The sequence below is a fragment of the Lepidothrix coronata genome, unplaced genomic scaffold (assembly GCF_001604755.1).
Source record: "Lepidothrix coronata isolate B3197 unplaced genomic scaffold, Lepidothrix_coronata-1.0 Scaffold696, whole genome shotgun sequence".
NCBI classification, from domain to species: Eukaryota; Metazoa; Chordata; class Aves; order Passeriformes; family Pipridae; genus Lepidothrix; species Lepidothrix coronata.
The window spans coordinates 1-1,293 of record NW_016690876.1 but is presented as its reverse complement, the minus strand read 5'-3'; the positions used below and the strand labels follow the sequence as shown (position 1 = coordinate 1,293).

Here is a 1,293-nt window from a genome sequence, read left to right as displayed (position 1 = left end):
TGGGGGTCCCTGACCCTCAAAGCCAGCTCCGGGATGGGGAGGGGGTGCGGGGTGGGGGTCCCACATCCCCAGTGCCAGCCCGGGAGTGGGGGGAGGGCCCAGGGGGGGTGTCTCGTCCTCAGGGACAGTCTCGGGAGCCCCTCACCCCAAGGACAGGCCTGAAGTGGGGAGGGGCCGGGGGGCCAGGCTGGGGAGGGGTTTTGGGGGCGGGGGTCCCGCCCCCTCAGGAACAGCCCCGGGCGGCGGGGGAGGTGCCGGGGGCGGGGGGTGTCCCCTCAACCGCAGGAACAGCCCCGAGGTGGGAGGGGGTGCGGGGCTGGGGGTCCGAGAGCCCCGGGGTGGGAGGGGTCCCTCACCCCAGGGACAGCCCGTGCTGGGGAGGGGGCTCAGGGCAGGGGGTCCCCCACCTCCAGCGATGTCCTGGCGGCCGACAGCTTGAAGAGGACCCTCCGCCACTCCTCGGGACAGACCGCCCGCAGCTCCTCGGGGCTCATCTGCAGCAGCTCCTGCCCCCGCAGCACCCCCAGGCTCCGCACCGTGCTGGGGGGGGCACAGGGGTGAGCCGGGCTCGTCCCCCCCTCCCAGACGGACCCACAGGAATCCGGGGGGGCTCAAGGGACCACCTACATCCGCGAGAAGCCCTTGTCCGCCAGCCAGGCCGTCACCTCCGCCGGAGTGGAGTCGGGGCGCAGGGTGGGGGGGCTGTCCTGGGGGGACACGGGAGGGGACAACGGGATGTGCCCCGGCCACCCCCTCCTGATGGGGGGCTCGGGGAGGGCAGGGGAAGGGGGGACGCCCACCTGGCCGGCGCTGGGGCCTCCCCCGCGCCCCGGCACCGGGAGGGGCTCCAGGATGTTGCCCGGGACGTGCCCCCGGTCCCCGCGCTCGTCTTGCACCAGCCACCACTTCTTCTGCTGGCTCAGGACCTGGGGGGGCACAGGGGGGCCAGGGTGGGGGGCCGGGAGGCCGGGGGTCCCCACTCCGTTCCCCCCACCCATAGCGGGGACCACCCCCACTGTACCTGCAGCGTGTCCCCCTTCCTGACGCTCAACTCCTGGGAATTCCGAGCCTGGAAGTCGTAGAGGGCTCGGAACAGCCCCTGGGCAGGGCCGGGGGGGCTGCAAATTGGGGAGGGGGCGAGTCACCACCGGGGGGGGGCACACTCTGCCCCCACCCTCAGCACCCCTCGAGGACGGGGGGCACTTACCTGGGGGGCGGGTCCTGGGCGGGGGGCGCGGACAGGGGCGAGGGGCCCGGGCGAGCTGAGGCACCTGAAGCGGGGGGTGGGGAGTC

At 74.9% G+C, this 1,293-nt stretch overlaps 1 protein-coding gene across 1 annotated transcript; it reads right to left on the bottom strand.

Annotated features, from left to right (window-relative positions):
- Positions 1-386: 386 nt before the first annotated feature.
- On the bottom strand, positions 387-1,118 carry LOC108510352 (epidermal growth factor receptor kinase substrate 8-like protein 3; the record flags this gene model as incomplete). The annotated part of the gene is made up of 4 exons (XM_017840032.1): positions 387-540; positions 628-707; positions 801-926; positions 1,022-1,118. Coding segments are annotated over 4 exons (457 nt in total), but the record flags the coding sequence as incomplete, so codon positions are not given.
- Positions 1,119-1,293: the final 175 nt, after the last annotated feature.